This window comes from Ornithodoros turicata, chromosome 2 (genome assembly GCF_037126465.1).
Source record: "Ornithodoros turicata isolate Travis chromosome 2, ASM3712646v1, whole genome shotgun sequence".
Taxonomy (NCBI): domain Eukaryota; kingdom Metazoa; phylum Arthropoda; class Arachnida; order Ixodida; family Argasidae; genus Ornithodoros; species Ornithodoros turicata.
The window spans coordinates 94,971,771-94,990,168 of NC_088202.1; the positions used below are offsets into that span (position 1 = coordinate 94,971,771).

Here is an 18,398-nt window from a genome sequence, read left to right on the forward strand (position 1 = left end):
GATCTCACAGATGAATACCGGGACCAATTCCACAATATGTACTTCAACCTATGCGTTTCACCCTAAGCACACCCTATCTCGTAAGCAAAAACACAGAAGAGAGAGGTTGGACTGCCAATGCGTACCTTACAGCACATGTGAAGGCGAAACTGCGAAATGACACAGAGACAATGCACCTTTAAAGAAAACAAGTATTTACTCAAGAAGAACAATATTTCTTTCGACCAACAATATTTCGACCAAATCTCTCGCACGATTCCCCGGCTCCTTGCATAGTTTCTTCGCCCCCAACGATATACTCCCCCTGAAAGGTTTACATTTCCACCCCGAACCCAGGGCTGGGCAGTAATAGTAATACTTTGTATTATAATACTATTACTGTAATACTTTGAGTATCTGTATTATGTATTATAATACTGATTCTAAAAATGTATTTGTAACTGTATTATAATACACAAAATTGAGGTATTACGTGTATTATACTAATTGCGAAGTCGTAATACTTTTTGTGGAGCTTTTGGTCCTAACAAGAGCGCGACACGTGCGGATGATCGGTAATCTTCCTTCCAAGAAGCCCATCTCCCATTGGTGACAAACAAAAGCGCCTGGTATGCGGCCACACTGACCGTAAGTTCACAGTAAGACCCCTATCCTAGATTACACGGGACTGGATCAATGCTTTCAGAGGTGAGAACACTCGTTTCCGGGCGTTTCTTCGGGTCAATGACAACATCCCCTCATGTCAGTCATCACAGGTGCAATGTCTTCCTAGAAGGGTGCTTTACGTGCCCGGTCAGAACTGTAGGTGGTTCTTAACGTGGACGGTCGCACAATTTTGGACTGCCGGACCACATGAAGACCGTGCCACATTGAAGGCAAAATGTGTATTCTGTTCGAAAGTGATCAGCGCATCGAAGCAGTCAACCTCGAATTTGAAGGTTCATCTCAAGGTCTATTGTCTTTATTTATGGTGTGTGAAGAAGTGAGGACATAACCAACATCACCCTAATAATGATGACGCGTCATTCTTCTGCAGCTTAAACTGACCGCACATGTGAACGGGATGCGTAGAACATTCTTGCACGAGATCCGTTTTTTTTTTTAACATTTCAGAGGGTCAATCCTTCTGCACACCTAGAGTATGAAGAAAGCATGAAAAAGAACCCTTACGAAAACGGGCTCACAATCAATCCAGTGAATTGTATTACTAGTATTACTCAAGTAATACATAGATGTATTATTATTATGTATTATAATACCTTGGCGCAAGAGTATTATGTATTTGTATTATAATACCCATTGCCGTCACGTATTATGTATTTGTATTATAATACAAAATATCAGTATTACTGCCCAGCCCTGCCCGAACCAGACAAAATAAGAACACACAACCACAAAAATTCCGAAGCAGCACAATGTACTGAAAGTGGAGTGCAATGTGGATGGACGGGTAGGTGGATGACCTTGAACAGACCCGTGAAACTAAAGAACATTGATAAGACACATACCGTCCACCCCTATTGCACTCGACTTTCTGTACATTGTGACGCTTGGGTTGGTTCGGGAGCCACGACGTCTTCAAGTTTCCCTCTTATTTATTGCTTCCTGCTGTTTGTCTCAGATGCATGGGAAGGAAGAGCCCGAGTTGAGAAACCTAACACCCCGACGCGAATGTGTTTACGTCCTCCAGGTCGCTCTCGACTACCCGCGAGAGAAACACGGATGCTATTTCCCGGTCACTCCCACCGTCACCGTCATACGATACCACGTGTTTTGGTCCGGAGTCTGGGAATTGTTTCTAGACCTCAGACATTTGGAGAAACAAGACTACATTATTACTGTTACATAAAGTGGCCAGCCGTGTTTTGTGACAGGAGGACGATTCTAGTATGCCTGTGTTTTGAATGGCGTGCTTACAAGAAAATAAAAGTAAAATGACGCAAATAATTTCAGTGGGAATAATTAATTGGGAATAACCCTTGCTAAAGCAAAGGAAGGAACGAAGGGTGGGTAGAACATTTCTGAAATATCGACAGGCGGCTTGACGATACGTAATTCTGGAGAAGGTCTTGCCGATCTGCTACATAGCCGGTAGTATGCTATATTGAGAAGGCTTTTAGTATCGATCCCTATAGAGCCGGCAACGTTGAGCTTTCCCGTGAAGTGCACTAATGATAAAGTTATTAGAAGAGCGTCTCACAAGAACGAACGAATGAAATTATATGCACTGCGCGAAATCATACGTCTTCGGAGCTTTATAGCGACTCTTCCGCCCTCCTTTGCCTCTTTGCCTGCCTTCACTGCGCCATCAATGGAGCTTCAAGAAAGTAAACACTTGAGCGATGGCAGTTGAAGGAAGTAAACACTCTAAGCGTCTAATCTCCGCGCTTGTTACTTCAGGTGCCAAGGCAATTCCCCTTCGTTCCCTCCACATTTGCAGTGACGCCTACATACATTATAGCTTCCCGAGAAGGGAACTGGAATCAGGTGATAGCAGCCATGTTGTTTACAAAGAAACCGGCTGTAATGCACTTCTGACATGACTTTTAGTCTTGGTGAACTTTGCTACCTCCAATAACAAAGCGGCTTACACATCTAACGAAGGCTTAGGTGGATAAACAAGAGGGTTATTCAATCCGATCGCTAGGATTTGCGCTGAGTGTATTCCCCGAAGTAGCCTGAGAGGATTATGTGTCTTCTGACCTTCGTTGTGTTCGAATGCGGAACTGAAATTCTTCTTTTTTGCTTCTCCTGATGAAAAGGAATACTTAGCGTTCATCCCATTATTATTTTTTTATTTTTTTGCAGAACTTGCGCTCGTCACATATACGACAACAGAAATGATTGTTGCTCCGATATGATCTTTAGTATTGGTCCTTCACAGAGATCCTTTGAGCTCATCCTGTTTGTTCGGCGACTGCTAATACATACGTCATCTTAACAATATAGAAGTATCTTCTAGTTGGGTAGTCTCATTTTGAATCAAACATGGTGCGGAAGTCGCGTCTTTGAATTCAAACGAACAATAAAAAAAGAAAGAGCTATGTTGTAGGTGACCTGGAATAACGTAACAACCGCACCATACAAGGCCCTGTGGAGGCGATATTTTGCGAGGAGAGGAGGGGCAAACACTGAAGCCTGTTGCGTGCGCTCTCTTCTGTGCCGACTTTGACCGCTTCATGATAATAATAATATAATAATTCGGGGCTTTACGTAGCGAGACAACTGTGATCATGAGCGACGGCACAGTGGTCGGGTCTGCGGATTAATTTTGCCCACCTGAGGGTTCTTTAACGTGCGCCGAAATCTCGCCACACGGCCCACCACATTTACCCTGTATTCTCACGAGTCAGTTTTCTGCCGGCAGCAAGTCGGGAAGGAGTGAGAGGATATCCGCGATAAACGAGGTCACTACGCGTCTGAAGACGCCCGCTCGTTCTCTAGCATTCACACGAGTCATTTTCCCGGCGGCTGACAGTTTTCCGATCCCTTCCTGAATTCGCGCTTGCATATCGTTTGTGTCTGGAGCAGGATGGACCAATGAAAGAAAAAACTTATTGCGCTAGGGCTCCTTGTGGATGATTCAGATGCATTCACGTGAGAAACGGGACAAGATATGGGCCAAAGAATAGGTTCCGAAGAAGCGCTATGGAATGTAAAACAGCATTAACCCAAATCTTCGTGTGGACGACCCAAACGCCTGTCGGAGTATTTTGATAATAGACGTTGTCACATTCGGTTTTATTTTCCACTAATGAAGCGTATCTCGTCGATGCTGAGCATCAATATAGGCGTGACAGCGTGCTGACAAGTGATGGACTGGCGATGAAGCTGTGATGTCGAGCTACAGGCAGTTAATAATTAATTAAATTAAATTAAATTAAATCAGTTTTTATTTTCCTTTCGGTAGGACTAGTACCTTCCAATTATTATGTTTTTATGCATGTATTGGAAACGTGCAAGCGAACGATTATGTGTAGTCAACGTCTGTCCAGCGAAAGAAATATACGCGTTTGTAAAATTCATGCTTTGTATCCCGTGTCTGTTTCGTCTCACGTAGAGAAAAAAACTTCCTATGCAACACTACATTGTAAGCATCTATCTATGCATTGCATAATTGTTCCAAAGCTGCTGCGCCGGTGTGTCGTTGCACCACTTTCGCGGTAAAGCCAAGCATCGTTGGCGTTCCAATTATGTCGTTGTATGGGGCACATACAGCACAATCCTCATGAAATAAAAAGCAAGCGCGATAAGTATCCGTTGCGTTACCTTCTCCTTCTGCCGGCAGCAGACGCCGTCGGTCGTCAGAATCTGTGCCAGGAGGACAAGATATCCGGCTGCCTCCGACTGCCGCTCCGGAGATCAGAAAGTGGTGACGTGGCGAAGAGCGCCGGTCACGTGGCACCAGAGAGCGGTGACGTTCCCTGCCGCCTGAGCGTCAGCCGGCAGAAAACTGACTCGTGTGAATACAGAGTTAACGTCCCTCGCGGAAGACGGCGTGTCTGAGCAACTTGTACCCTTCCACCAAGGTGCCACCGTCCTCAGCCGGGTTCGAACCCGCGATCTTGGGATCAGCAGGCGGACAAGCTACCGAGTGAGCCACCGAAACCGGTGACCGCTTCATGAGTCGTTAGTTTTCGAGCTACAAGGAAGACATTCATGATAAAATGAAGTGATGTTAGATGAGGAAATTGTTCAACGTGGGAAATGATACCACCCACCAACCATGTCTATGTCAAGCATGTGTATCGATATTAGACAATTCTAATCACCCATTTATGAAACATTCTTACCTGTAACACGGTACACGGCAGATAATTCCATGATTCTTCGATGAGAAAATCGCGAAGCATCTGGTATTTTCCGAGAGACGTTGAGATGGATAGCCGTTAAGGCCTGAAAGAATATGCATAATTAAAGGCCGCTTTACACTGCTGTGGTAATGGCTGCGCTTGCGTGTTACGTCCGCTGACTCATTGCAACGGAAGCGAAGCGTATCATTCCAACGGAACATTCTTCCGGGTGAAACGAAGATACACGTAAGACGCTGTACGCAGCCGTAAACGCAGTAATGTGAATCAGCCTTAAAAGTAGAGTGAGCCGACCACAACTTAAAAGGAGCACACGTACGCTAATATGCGTATATTACCAGCATAGCTGTTTGTATTTTAAACTGTAGGATGGGACAAGTGCATGTAATGCTTGCTAGGATTGTCTTCATTTTCATCAACTCAGTGGACTGAAGCGCCTGCAATAGAGCTTAAAATGAACACTGTCAAACGAAGGCACCGCGTCCGTCTTGGTGATTTACTGCGGATGCCGCTGGTGTCTCCATTACCTAAGAGGCATACTCATTCAAGGCTTCACAAAGTTCAAGCTGTATTGGTGCTACTCATGTTGGGGATTACCACATTTCGACAATTAATCGGTGTATACCCTGTTTTGTCTGTGACATATCATTACGGCCGATGATTTTTAATCCCCAAGTGATTCATTATGCCCAAAACCTCGGTTCGACCAAAGGTTTCGCAGTGCGACGAAGACTCTCTCATTTCGGAAAAAAAGAAAAAGAAGACGCATCCGCCGTGTTAGCGATCACAGTGTTATATGCTTCCAAAAGGTGCCATGCGACGGGCATGCCCTCATGGCTTGTGTCAATATAGTGTATGCTCACAGTATTACGTGACAGTGCTTAATGCATCTCTCGTGAAAAATGCTTTTATTTCCATACCGTTGCTTTTGATGTTGATGTATATGTATTGGATCCCAGTATTGATGTGAGGGAGAACAATGAGGCCTAGCCGGACGTAAGGAGAAGAGCGGTTTATTTGTGGTCAGTGCAACCGGCTCTTGGCTACGCGCTTAACTGGGAGAACGTGAACTCCGAATTACCGAGCGCTTGGCGCGCGCGGTGGAGATGTGGATGAGGCTGGCCGCTTTGAGTCGGCGTCGTCATCACGACATGGCTCCCCCTCTGAATGCACGGAGTCCTCGGGATAAGAGTTGCTGGTCACCAGGTGGGTTGACCAGTGCACGTGGAGTCGCCTGGAGCTGCAGAGAGAACCGGGTGGTGCAAAGGGGCTGACGAGGTCACAGTAGCCAGAGGCGGTGGGTCTTCGATATAGGCTGGCTTCAGCCGGTCGATAGCGATGATGTCGTGACGGCGTCCGACGTCGACGACGTATGCCTTTATGTTACGCTTGACGACGAGGTAAGGGCCATCGTAGCGAGGATCGGGGGGCTTGCGGAGGGTATCGCGGCGCACAAAGACATGGGTGCACGTCTTCAGGTCTTGGCTGACGAAAACGTGGGTGGCAGGAGGTGTCCGGTGGAGTACAGGGCGTAGCTTGGTCATTGTGTTACAGAGGGCCTCGGCGTACTGCTGAGCGTCAGGAAGACCGGTGCAGCGTCGCGGTGAAGAGCTTTGGAGGAATTCGCCGGGTAAACGTAGGGTGGCGCCCTCCACTAATTCGGCCGACGAGCATTGGAGGTCCGTCTTCAGTGCAGACCGAATACCAAGGAGGACCATTGGCAAGGTCTCGGTCCAGCGATGTGAGTGGTGTGCGCGGAGAGAAGTTTTCAACTGGCGTTGAAAACGTTCCACCATCCCGTTGGCTGCAGGGTGGTAGGCAGTCGTGCGTACTCGAATTATTCCTAGGGTCTTCATGGGGTCGGCGAATAGGCGAGACTCGAACTGACGTCGGCGATCTGTAGTGATGGTGGTGGGGACGCCAAAACGCACTATCCAGCCGGCGACGAAGGCGTGAGCGACGGCTGCTGCGGTCATGTCCTGTATGGGGAACGCTTCGGGCCAACGGGTGAACCTGTCTACGCAAGTAAGGAGGTACGTGAACCCTTTGGATGGTGGTAGGGGGCCCACAAGGTCCAGATGAATGTGGTCGAAACGACGAGTGGGAAGTGGTATGTTTGACACAGGTGTGATATATGGTGTGGCGCTGAATTTTCGTTTGCTGACAGTGAGTGCATGCTCGCGTCCAGGCTCTGATGTCGGCGTTCATCTTGGACCAAACAAATCTTGCGGTGATGAGCTTTTGAGTGGCCCGAACGCCTGGGTGAGACAGACCATGAATTGCGTCGAAAATGAGACGACGAAAATTGTGCGGGACGAATGGTCTTGGGAACCCGGTGGATGTGTCGGAGACTTGACGGGCGTCAGAATATCCGACAGAACGTTATTCGAAACGTAAGGAGGATGACGAACGTAGGTCAGCGAGCTCCTGACATTCCTGATGATCAGTCATGGCAGCGAAATCGATTCTTAGGATGCCAGGAACGTGGAAGCTGTTGTTGTGGAAGCGAGAGAGAGCGTCGGCGACAGCGTTGTCCTTTCCATGAATGTGGCGGATGTCTGAAGTGAAATCGGGAATAAAGGCGAGTTGTCGGAGTTCACGAGGAGAGTCACCAACGTCATTAGTTGGCAGAGCGAAGGTGAGCGGTTTGTGATCTGTGAGCACGAAAAATGGGCGGCCTTCAACAAAGAATCTGGACTGCTTGATAGCGAGGAGTTCCCTGCCGAAGGTACAGTAGCGAACTTCTCGTGGTGATAGGGATTTAGAGAAGAACTCGAGCGGGGACCATTGACCGTCTAGGTGTTGCTGCAGGACAGCGCCCACAGCGTGCTCGACGCATCAACCATGATGCTTGTGGGAGCGTCCGGTTTCGGGTGGACGAGAAGCGTGGCGCGAGATAGCTTGTCCTTGAGTTCAGCGAATGCAGCGGCGGCCGAGTCCGTCCAGGTGAAAGTAGGCGCTGATGCGCGTTTGTGACGGAGAAGGTCGTGCAGTGGCCGTAAGATCTGCGCACATCCAGCAATGAACCGGCGGTAAAAATTTACCAGCCCTAAAAATTGCCGCAGCTGCCGCTGCGTCCCACTCATTGCATCTGTGAGCATACCGTTCTTATACGTTCTGAAAAGGTTACTCCACAGAAGCATTGCCAAGAGCTGCCTTCTACAGTTTATGTCCCTCTGAAATAAAAAAAAGTACATAAGGTGCCGTACAACATAACATAACTCTAGTTCGGTGATGGTCACAAGCCATGTCGGCAACAAGACATTTTTTACTGCTTATAGGTGTACACATTCAATACAGTTCTTTCTTTCTTTTTTTTTTGAAACGAACAACCACTCAAAGACCATTGTATCGCACTGATGTCACAATGTTGTAAGCGTGTGCCATCCGGGGCGACACCTTTTGAATAATGTATTATCTGATTTGGAAATTCGGAAATACCGTAAGAAACACGATGTAAATTGAGAATTCGTATGTCAGAAAGGAAAGCAATAATGGTTACCTACAGGCTTCATGCTTTCATAGACTGGTTTAGCATAGCAGTGTGCTATCCACATATACTTGCATTCTCATAGGAGTAATTTGACTGAATGAAAACAGCCGTAGTCCATGTAGTAGGCGCGCTTCGATATGTTAGTGAATACGCACCGTTACTAGCTGTTTGTACGTTTCGGAACAACAGATTGATTCGAAGTTAAAATGCCGATAACGTATCATCGTACAGCAGCATTTATCATTCTGCGTCATATTTCATTTGTTAAAATTTGTCGTCATAGTTGTCCAAAAATAAAAGCACGACTCGGTATCTCCTTGAGTTGCTTGCGGCCAGACTTGTGCCCGTTACCAAAATAAAGGAACTAAATGCCGTTACCCGTTACTTCAGAAAAAAGTAACTAAATACGTTACTCGTTACCAACATACAAAAGTAACGAGTTCTCGTTATTCACAGGTAACGAGTTACTTTTACGTTACCACCGCATAGTTAAAGGAGCCAACAAACATGCCATCATGAGTACCAGCTTGCCTGGACCTTCTCCCTTCTTTCTGAAGTGGGGGTGATCGGAGATTATGAAAACACAAGAAAAGACACAGGTTTTCGCGCGAACGATCACCAACGGTTCCCACAAACAGACGAGGGGCTGCGTCATAATTCAGGGCGCTCAGAAGCTTAGCAAAGACAAGAAAAAGCTAGAAGTTGAAACGCGTTTTTTGTAGCCATATTGGTGCCCATTCTTGGGAAGGAGTCATGATCGGAGATTACGGAAACAAGAGAGAAGACAAGGGCCTTCGTTGAAGACGATTCAGCACGTCAACAACACATCCGGCGAGGGACTGCAATAATACCTTGATTCACATGTGGTCGTGGGTCACACAGGTCCACGCATTGCGCCACACGGAGTGCCGAAATGTGCTCCCCCGCGCTGAAGAAAAGGAACGAGTAACGTCAGTAACGCGTTGCCAATTTTTCTAACTGATTCCGTTACTATTACCATTTTTTAGAAAGTAACTGAATCGTTACTTTGTTACCAAAAAAAGTAACCGTTACCAAGAAAAGAGTTACTTGTAACGGAAGACGTTGAAGAATTTTCAACTTCTTCGCTTCTTCGCTTGCGGCGAATATCTCGTACAGATGGTGTGCCTGTGTGCCTTCGCGCACCATACTAGGCGCCTAAAAGGGTACCTGATTTGAAAAAAATATTTCAGGAGAAAGTTATTTAAATACACTTCCTCGTTCTTTGCCATTCCAATCATGTCTTGTGACTTCACAAGGGATTCCGGAAAAAAGTTGCTGGAGTCCTGCCCGAAGAGGTGAGCTGTTAACACTACAAAACTATTGGTTCCTTTGTTAAAAGGAGACTCCGCACAAAAACGTGTTGAAGTAACAGTGCGACTCAATCCATACCTATGACGTTTCAGTGGACACAATTTCTCGTCCCCAGGTGGCACAGATAATTAGAAAACGAATATTTTCCTTTAAGTGATTCGGTGCTCCTCAATGGAAGAGCGGTTCCGCAACACTGGGCTTCAGCTCACCGATATATGCTTCTCGCGCGCCTTTCTGTAGGTACTGCTCCATCAGTGGCGAGTACTTTACAACGAAATCGAGGAAGCAGATGACTTGTTATCCATGTCGCATGAAGAAGTAACCAAGCGCGTGCCCGAACCTATAAGTGAATAGCCGCACGAGACTACCTGTGACGTCACGCAGGGTACAGGAGACCTGATGGAGGAGCCTTCAGGAGTTTCGGTCTTGATATAAACTTCCCAGCTTTTCTGGCAACTAACGAGTCCACGACCCCTAAACCAACTTTGTTTCTTATTTCTGAAGAATGTACCTATTTACACAGTCACTATAAGAATTTCGAATTGTCCCGGATCATTTTGGCCCAAATATCGCGGACGGTCGTGCCGAGGGAAGCGATTTTGTTGCATCTCCCATAGACCCCCATGTATTGAAAATTTGACAAACTTTAATTCGCCAAAAAAGAGTGGATCGCATCAGGCCTTCAAAAATGTGCAGTTCCCTAGATAAACTCGAGAGGAACACGCCTGTACCTCTTTCGTGTAGTAATTTAGAGAGGTTTACGAGAACCCTGCGAACAAAAATTCCCCATAGACTTCCCTAAGAAGTGAGTCCGCCCTAACAAAGAAACTAGAAAAAAAAAAACATACACGTACCGTTTAATGAATTGTATTTTTTTATTGTCAGTGTTTTGATATTACTATTTTATTTCCTCATGTTTTCATATGAATCCATGACCTAATGAAATCAAGTTCATTCCACGGTCATGCTATGAATTTTTTCTGGAAGTCACGTTTTTAAGCCTTCATTTTTTTCTTTTTTCTTTTTTTGTCCTGATGCAGATTTTGGCCGAGCATGAGATGTTGAACACGTATCAAATGCAGCTTGTGCACATTAAAACCAGCTACATAGAGCCAAGCGTATGTTTCGAAGATTATAGGCTATTCACTGTTGCTTTTTGCTTCTTTTTTTTTTTTTTTTTTTTCAGGTATAATTATTCCTGGAACAAGAATTGTACCATTGCAAGCTGACCGGGAATAAACCGAGGTGAGATGAGAAAGGTGTTCTTTCTTTTCCAGCGATTCTTGGATGACTCCAAAAAGTCACAACAAAGTATCTATTTGGCTAACTGGAAGCTCCGTATACCAACGTGCTTCACAACAAAGTAAACAATACCTCATGATGAACACGTTACACAATTTGCTGCATTGTGCTGTGCCATGTTTATAAACTGTTGATAAGTTGGTAAGTTGATAAGAAATTATACTGTTTATCTCATAATACATCCACATCCCTGCGTATATGTATAACTATACTGTGAGCCATAATGTACTCTGGACCATAATATATGTTGCAGCCCAGTATAGATACGCATTCAGCAGAGTATGACTGTATGAGCCATGCAGTGTGCCCTTATGGCTACCCCGGTCGCAATAAATATGACAACCTTTTGACTTTTACTTGAACCTTTCGCTGTAATGAGATACCTCCGGCCGTAATGAGACACGTTCGGCCGTAATGAGATTTCAGTCGCAATGACACATTTGGAGATTAAAGGATTATCGGCCGTAATGGGACCTCGGCCGTAACCTGATAGAATCATTTTGTCAGCCCCATAGTGCCGTACTTAGGACAGTTACGGTTTCCGACGATTTCACGAGGTTGTTCGCCCTTAAATAAGCCGCGCAGGGCACTGGTGGGTAGCTTGAGGGGCGAAGCAGCGCCGTCTAATTCTCCGTGTGACTGTGCACGTGCGAAGTTGTAAAGTTTAAAACGTTGTTGCGCAACGTGCTGTTTGTGCATTTCGGCACGCAGCACGGCCGTGCACTGTCTTTCTTATTCTTTGGCGGCCGTTTGTGCAGCAACGTTCCGTAAACATATGTAATTTGTTATTTCTTTCACCTCATAGGGGCTACGTGTCTAGTACCAGCGCCAGCGATGACACACATGAGACACACAGCGCCAGACTCATGATTGTGTTCTCTGAAAAATGTTGACTCTTATGTTATCTGTCTCCTTTCCATGCAATTCCTCTCGATAATTCCGGTAAGTTAATTTTTTGGCAATTTTATTCCATCAATACGACTGACCCACTGGCAATCGCGCCATTTCGGACGTTTCCATACGTTTCGTTTCTTGCGAACGTTTCCATACCGCTCCGTACCTGAACGTAGTCTCAATGGACGCACAGTCCTTACACAGAGGCACAGCAGACGCCAATCAAACTGTACCTCAAGATTTACATCAAAGGTGCCTCATGTTTCTAGCATACTGCTTCAATATCCAACCGATTCTACAAAAGAAAAAGAAAAAGAAAAACATATAACGGTAAGCGCAGACGCAATCATTCTCGTGCATTCCCATCTTTCTTTCATTGATCAAACATACGAAACGTCTACGCGACTCCTATGGCCGTTACACCATTCACACACTCACATAACATCACCCCACCACGCACGCCGCAGTAGCATCTTCGGCGAACGCGGCACCGACAGCAACGTCGTGAATTTATTACGCTACTATGCTGGCCAAGTTACAAATAGCAGCATATTTGACGTAACGGCACATGCTAGAAACGATTGCAAAAGCTGAAATACCACGCTCGTTTGGCGGGTATCGCCTTCGGCACAGCTGGTCACGCTATTCGCCAGAGAATGATAAATCCCGCACGTTGCAATGCTCTTGCTGGCTGTTCCATCCCCCGCAGGAGAGCGTTTCGTCGATGATAAAATTTCCAGTCCGTCCTCTCCTTCTCTGCTATTAATCACGTGGTTCCGCAAATCGGGAATATCCAGCGTAGTGGTGGTCTTAGCTCTATTAATCATCCAAAGTATGTGTTTCTTCGCGGTACCGTTTTAAGGAGGCTGCAGGGAAGGCACAGGAATATTCTCTGGCGCTCATTGATATTTACGTTCATTGGCTGCCAAATAGCAAGGGCGGACCATGCTTATTCCGTAACCCTTACTGGGGTGACTGCATTTCATAGAGGGAACAGTTCGGAAGCCTATACTGATCGAGCGTGTGTATGCGTGTACTGTGTTAGGTGCATTGAATGTGTATGGAGGTTGGATGAAAGGGCTGAATCTATCTGCAAATGTATCAGGCCGTATTTTGTGTGTGCCCAGTATAGCATAATTTTCTTTCTCGAAAGTGAGGCGCAAATCGTGCATTCTTTACGGAGGAATTCGAATCGTTGGTGAACCTTGCCAGCTCAGCTGAGCTGACAGTATACAGTTTGAGAGATCAATTGAACATGGTGACTGACAGTATTCCTAGCCCTACGAGCAGGGTCACTACAAATAGTCCTCTGCCTATACTGACAGTGAGATTACCCTGACTGAATTGTAACAGGCGCCTTTCTGGGTGAAGAATGATGATTTACGGAATGAAGTTCTAGTTCTAGGATCTGACTCGACACAGTACAGGTTCATTCTTTTCGCCTGCACTGCCTGCATCTCCTGAACTGCTTGAAGGAGTGCAACCCTCTCGCATTATTTTTGTCGTAGACCTCACGTGTACTTAAGAACTGGTGCAGCACGACTGCAGCACTTTTCTTTCGAAAAGAATGACCCTACAGTTTTAGCAGAACAGCAAAATATTAAGCAGCAAGATGAGCGGCGTGTTAAAGTCCCATAATGCGTATTTGCCATCATACCCACTGTGGCAGCCGTTGTTGAACGTAGGTTATAGGGTGCTACAAAAAAAAAAAAGTCCGCGCCTATATGCGTGACAAAGTTTTTGTTCATGAGAGAACTGACGTTCTGAAGCTGGAACAACATAGAAAGGACAAATACATACAAGGCCTCATCAAGGCAAGGTTTCATCAAAAGTTATTGTATTAAAATGACAATGCTCTGCATTCTCCAGTTCCGTTTCATACACTGCGAGCTTGTATACATGTTGATCGATGGAAGGTGAAGAATGTTTTGAGGGTAAGTACGTGTTTCCCTGGTTCCCTAGCGTAGCTTGGTATATCGGAGAGAGGGCAGCTCGCATGGCGGAATTTGCAGCGTCTCTCACCGGCAACCAGAAGGTGTGGGTTCAAATCCCACTACTGGTGCCTTTCCTTCGACTGCCATCATTCAATTTGAAGTACGCAACTAGCGTTTTGAGGCTTGTGCAGTGCACTGCATTCATTCGCTACTATACAGGGTGTTTCACCTAAAGTGATAAAAAATTCTAACTGACGACGTACTCGCCGGAGGACTGTGGGACTTTCGGCAATTACCTTCTGGAACCTTTTGCCGCCATTTAGGAAGGCTTTGGCCATTTTTTAATTGAGGGAAATTTATTTAGCCCCGCCTTAGCACCGCTTTAGCACCGCCTGCTTGGTTGTCGCAAAGAAGATCGCACGTAAGGAGCATGGAGAAGAGGAAGTGTTCCCGCTTCTTGCTTTACCTTTCGTTCCCCCGCTTTAACCTTGATGCTGGTGACAACTGTCTTATCACAAAGTATGCAAAACAAATGAAGGCGGGGACACTTCCCCCTCTAGACGCACATTTCGAGTGCGCTTCTTTGCGACAATCAAGGAGGCGGGACTAAAGCGTAATCTTTACTAATTTCTTCGACAAATTCTGTTCCAATACTGTGCATAGTTTTTGTTGGGTATGCGCTTATCCGTGGAGGACTTAATATTTCTGTAAAAAAAGTGAGATTCGCTTGACAATTTTCAAAGTTCAATTTAAAAAAATTCCCGTAATTAAAATTGGCCAAAGCCTTCCTATATGGTGGTAAAAGTTTCCAGAAGGTAATTGCCGGAAGTCACACGACCCTCGGGCGAGTGAGTCGCCAGTTTGAATCTTTTATCACTTTAGGTGAAACACCCTATATGTTAGCATGTTTTCCTGGCCATGGGCAACGGAAGTCGTAAAGCATAAACAGAGACCGCCATCTTCAAAACATGAAAATCAGGCGTGAAGGTTTGTGGATAAGTATCGTGCATGTCTCCGCTGTGCCCGCGACTAAAATGTGAAGAATCAGTGAAATACAGCATTAAAAACGAGAGTAAAGACCTTGGTATATTTGTCACACATCTTATTTCAGAGTACATGGAGCTCGAAACATTATTTATGTAGCTTATAAGTGACCGGAAGGTCACCTCAACAAAGCCGAATGCTAGCCTCTAGCAAGAAATATATAGAAAGCTTAGACTCGGTTGCTCGTCTCAAAATGTCCTTTAATTTTATTGGTGGCGATCTGCCGTCCACTGGGTGTTCCTCTTCCCAAGAAGCGGGTCAAACATCGAAGGGAATGTCTTTGAACCACTCAGCTTGTTAGACCTTGTAATCTATTCTGTACTATATTGTATTATCCTCTTATTTTTTTTCGTTTTTATTTACGGTTATTCGTGTTCTTATTATTTTTATCATTTTGCATGCATACTTTGTTGCTTCACAGTACCTTTCCATTCTTTAGACACCACACACGCTTCCTCATGCAGTTTCCAATGCTCATTTTGGCAGTTAAAAGGTTCGTTTTACGTGCATCATATTCACTTTCGCTGAGACGCCAAAGAATACTCTTAGGGGGCGCTCACACGGGCCAATTTTCAGCACCAGCTCAGACCAACTCGAAGCAACGTCTTTGGACCAACTTCAAGACGGTACCGTCTCCACGTTCACACGTACCAACTCGTTAGCTCCGCCCGCAACCAACCTTATGGCAATCGGGCTGTATGGGTTCAAGTCCTACCGCTGGTGACTTTTTTTTTAATTGTCGTTAATCAAAACGAAGTCATTTTATTTCGTCAGAAGGTCACCAGTATCTCAAAAAATGCCTATTGATATGTTTATATTGCGCTAGCAACAAAAAAAGTTAAAAAATTATCATGTACCCCTGTAGGATTTGAACCCATGCCAGGCAGTACGACAGGAACGAAATCGCTTGACGCCCTCGAGGGTCACGTTGCAATGGTCCTCACGTTGATTGGTTAGACCACCACCAACTCACCAGTTTTCGCTCAGCGACCGATTCCCACGAACTCGAGTTGGTCATGGTCGGTGATGTCGGCCGACTGCCACCAACTCCAAAGTTAGTCCGAGTTGGTGCAGAAAGTTGGCCCGTGTGAACGCCCGCTTACTCTTTCTAGTTACCCAGGTTCCCTTCTAGTCCTGTGTTTTTTCTCTAACTCAAGTCAATGTTAATATTGACATACAGTCATGTCTCGGTTATCCGGAGAGCACCGTTCCTGGCCTCTACCGTCCGGATAACGAATTTCCGGATAAGTAATAATTAATAATTGGGTGTTTACGTCGCGAGACAACTGAGATCATGAGCGAAATAAGCGAATCAAGCGAAAATCCAGGGGAGTGCGCGAGAGCCCTTTATTTTTCCAACTGAGAAACAAATAAAATACGTCACCCCAAAGCACCAGCTACCTCAAAAAGTTATATAAAGTGAGCTGCCTGAAATTTGTAGGCATCGCTGCTACATGTGAGAGAAGCTTGCTGATCGCCGCGGCACTAGCTGCATCATACTGCTGCTCGAAGAAAAGGAACGACTTAGAAAGGTGGTCCGGTGCACATGCTTTCGACGCAAGCTCCTGCACGTCAATGCGGAGGACTTCTTTGGTCCATGCCATGAGGCTTGGTATGCTTTCGCAAGGCTTCCACGCAAGGCGCTTGCATATGATTTTTTTGTGCCCGGTCGTTATCGGACACCTCTTGCGCTTCACGCACGCCACCCCTACTCTGTACCCGCACAAGTGCAAATGAAGTGAGCTCTGACGGTTAAAAAGTAGGACAGAAGACGCCTTTGCCCCTCTGGGAAAGCCCGCGAGCGGTGACCCTTCTCCGGCGCAGATTAAAGAATGCCGGCAAATGCCACTTACAGATAGCGTTGACACGGATTAGGGCCACTGGTGGCCAGTCCGGATAAGTGAATCGCAATAACATAGGTTCTCGAACATCTGAACCCCCACTTCCCGTCCGAATACGAATAAGAAATTCCGGATAACTGAGCCAGAAGTCAGTGGTAACAGGTTCGTTCCCGCTTAGTGTAGAATGTAGTGTGACGAATATTCGGGATAACTGAATTTCTGATAACCGAGACATGACTATATTGATGCTCAACGTGCGCTACCTTAATTATCCTGTAACTTGTACCTGGATCCATATTGTACCAAAGAAAACCCAACAGAGAATCGTGACTACAGAGGTGACACAAACCCGCCATTGTTGTTACCACACCCAAGCGGGTGCTTTTCGCAAAACTGCCATCTTGTCGTGGTCACACGTCATGTGAGTTTGCTTACAATGTTTTAGCGCTTGCCGACATATTCTCGTTGGCATAAAGTCAAGAGATGAACGTAGTTCGCCAGCGTAAACTATACGGTGCTTCTTCCGCGACATGGTACCCAATTTCTCCTTAGTTTAAATACATCATACCGGCTCAGTGTGTTTTAACGCGGGTTCGTAATCACATCTTTGAAAGTGGGCAACAGTACGAGCCCTCATATACGTACAAAACTGCGCGTTTTACTGCGAGATTATTGGATAAAAATAATTACCGGTATCGAAAAATGTCGAAAACGCCGCACAGAAAGAGCAAAGGCTTTGTTTACAAAGCGATAACGGGCGCGGCCATCTTTATAGTCACGTGTGCGTTGACGTGTACGTTGTACTTGCAGCTGTGTGACGCGTAGTTAATTTCCAGAAAAATCGTAAACTCGGCATGTGTGTCAAAAAATCTCACAATTTACGGTCACGTACCACCGTAAGTATTTCTCCCACTGAAGTGAAATTAGTATCACTCGATAGATCGTGCAACGCCCTTTCGTGTGATATGTTTTTTATGTATGTCGATGTGGGTATTATGTAATTTGGATGCGTTCAAATGTGCAAGGTATGCGATAATACGGAAATTTTGGCCGCAGATATCTCAAAAATGCCATCTTCGATTTTAATAATTTTCGGCACATCAGTAGCTTCACCCCGCGTCTTTCTAATGGCGGAAATGCATTTTTACTTTTTTGCGTTTGAGAAGAGGAGCGATTTTTTTCCTGAGACAATGTTTACGACACGCACGGTTCGCACGCGCCGCTACGCACTTTAATACGCCACACGTGCGCATCAAAGAACACCACGAAATAGTGTGCCACGCTGAGCTTAGGCACTATACACAGCTATGTCCACTCTATAATATTAATTACTCCATTTGTTATGATCGTGTTGTACTGTTTCTCGATGCAAGCATCAGTCTAAGAACACCACGAAATAGTGTGTCACGCTGAGCTTAGACACTATACACAGCGATGTCCACTCTATAATATTAATTAATCCATTTGTTATGATCGTGTTGTACTGTTTCCCGATACAAGCATCAGTCTACGAACAGCCAACTGTATTTAAAACTGCAATGTTGTCGTGAATTCTGACTCGAGAAACATGTTCGAGCGCCGTTAGATTTGCATTGCAGTGACAAGAAAATAGGATTCATGAAGCAGCGTGATGTTTTGTTTGGTGTATAGCCGGCAAGGAAAGGACGTGTTCATCATGTGATTGTGGGCAAGTATGTGAAAGTGAAAGTTGGTCGTTGTTGGTAAAAGGCTGTGTTTTGAAAGGGTC

General features: G+C 45.6%; 1 protein-coding gene across 1 annotated transcript; it reads right to left on the bottom strand.

Moving 5' to 3' along the window:
- Positions 1 to 6,010: 6,010 nt before the first annotated feature.
- LOC135384880 (uncharacterized) lies at positions 6,011 to 6,787 on the bottom strand. Its single transcript, XM_064614062.1, has one exon. It carries the CDS (start codon positions 6,785 to 6,787, stop codon positions 6,011 to 6,013), a length of 777 nt encoding a protein of 258 aa, XP_064470132.1.
- Between the last annotated feature and the right edge of the window lie 11,611 nt (positions 6,788 to 18,398).